The sequence below is a fragment of the Eimeria mitis genome, genomic scaffold, assembly GCF_000499745.2.
Source record: "Eimeria mitis Houghton genomic scaffold, Emh_scaff1971, whole genome shotgun sequence".
Taxonomy (NCBI): domain Eukaryota; phylum Apicomplexa; class Conoidasida; order Eucoccidiorida; family Eimeriidae; genus Eimeria; species Eimeria mitis.
The window spans coordinates 1014-2381 of NW_013570295.1; the positions used below are offsets into that span (position 1 = coordinate 1014).

Sequence of the window (1368 nt, forward strand, 5' to 3'; positions counted from 1 at the left end):
ATGGTGGTGGTGTTGATGCTGCGTACAGGCAGCAGCAGCTGCTGCTGCAGCAGGAACTGCAGCAGCAGCAGCAGCAACTGCAGCAGCAGCAGCAGCTGCTGCTGTGGAGCTCGGAGCCCTTCAGGGTTTACCCAATGCTAGACGCTCTCATACAGCAGCAGCAGCAGCAGCAGCAGCAGCAGCAACAGCAGCAGCAGCAGCAGCAGCTGCTGCTGCTGCTGCTAGAGGGTTTCGACGCGAAATATGTTTCTCTGTTTGCTGTTGTATCTGCTGGGGTTTTGTGTGTTGCTGCTGCTGCAGTTATATAAAACCCTAAACCCTAAACCCTAATTTTTGTCAATGCTTTACTCTATCACTAAAACCCTAAACCCTAAACCCTTAAAGCTTTAGCTGGTGCTGCATATATCGCTTTCTTTCTTCTCAGGGGTATCTAGGGTTTAGGGTTTAGGGTTTAGGGGTATCTAGGGTTTAGGGTTTAGGGTTTAGGGGTATCTAGGGTTTAGGGTTTAGGGTTTAGGGTTTACGGGTATCTAGGGTTTAGGGTTTAGGGTTTAGGGTTTAGGGTTTACACCGCAACATGTCTACAAACATATTTTAATGAAAACAGAAAACAGCAGCAGCAGCAGCAGCAACAGCAGCAGCAGCAGCAGGAATGGCAGCAGCAGCTGCTGCTTCTGCCGTAGCTACTGCTGATGCTGAGCCTGCTGCTGCTGCCGCTGCTGCTGCAGCAGCCCCAGCAGCAGCTGCTGCTGCTGCTGCAGTTGCCGGTGCTGATGCTGAAGCTGCTGCAGCTGCAGCAGCAGCAGCTGCTGCTGCTGCTGCAGCTGTTGCACCCGCTGCTGCTGCTGGTGCTGCTGGTGCTGCAGCTGCTGCACCCGCTGCTGCTGCTGCTGCTGCTGCTGCTGCTGCTGCTGCTGCAGCTGCTGCAGCAGCTGCTGCTGTAGCGAGTGCTGTCAACAAAAAATTAAAGAATTCGATGGCACAACAAAACGAAGAAGCAGCAGCAGCAGCAGCAGCAGCAGCAACTGCTGCTGCTGCTGCTGCTGCTGCTGCATTTGCTGCTGCTGATGCTGCACTTGCTGCTGCTGATGCTGCTGCAGCAGCTGCTGCATTTGATGCTGCTGCTGCAGCTGCTGCTGCAGTACTGATGGTGCTGCTTCTGGTGTTGCAGCTGTTGCTGCTGATGGCAGTGCTGCTGCTGCTGCTGCTGCTGCTGCTGCTGCTGCTGCTGCTGCAGCCATTCGACAAACACTGCAGCAACAACAACAACAACAGCAGCAGCAGCAGCAGCAGCAGCAGCTGCTGCTGCTGCTGCTGCTGCTTTACTCCTCACCGCCACTCTCGCAGTCTTGATAGGCGCGACGAACG

The 1368-nt window shown here is 54.8% G+C and overlaps 2 protein-coding genes across 2 annotated transcripts in view; one reads left to right on the plus strand and one right to left on the minus strand.

The window, feature by feature from the left end:
* The window catches only part of EMH_0046630 (uncharacterized protein), a gene marked incomplete at both ends in the record, with an annotated part of 1032 nt that extends 724 nt beyond the window's left edge, over positions 1 to 308 (plus strand). Inside the window, one exon of the mRNA XM_013496189.1 lies at positions 1 to 308. Coding sequence (XP_013351643.1) covers positions 1 to 308 — 308 coding nt within the window.
* Positions 309 to 683: 375 nt separating this feature from the next.
* EMH_0046640 (uncharacterized protein) overlaps positions 684 to 1368 on the minus strand; it is a gene marked incomplete at both ends in the record, with an annotated part of 7174 nt that continues 6489 nt past the window's right edge. The window contains one exon of the mRNA XM_013496190.1: positions 684 to 950. Coding sequence (XP_013351644.1) covers positions 684 to 950 — 267 coding nt within the window. The remainder of the gene's footprint in view (positions 951 to 1368) is intronic.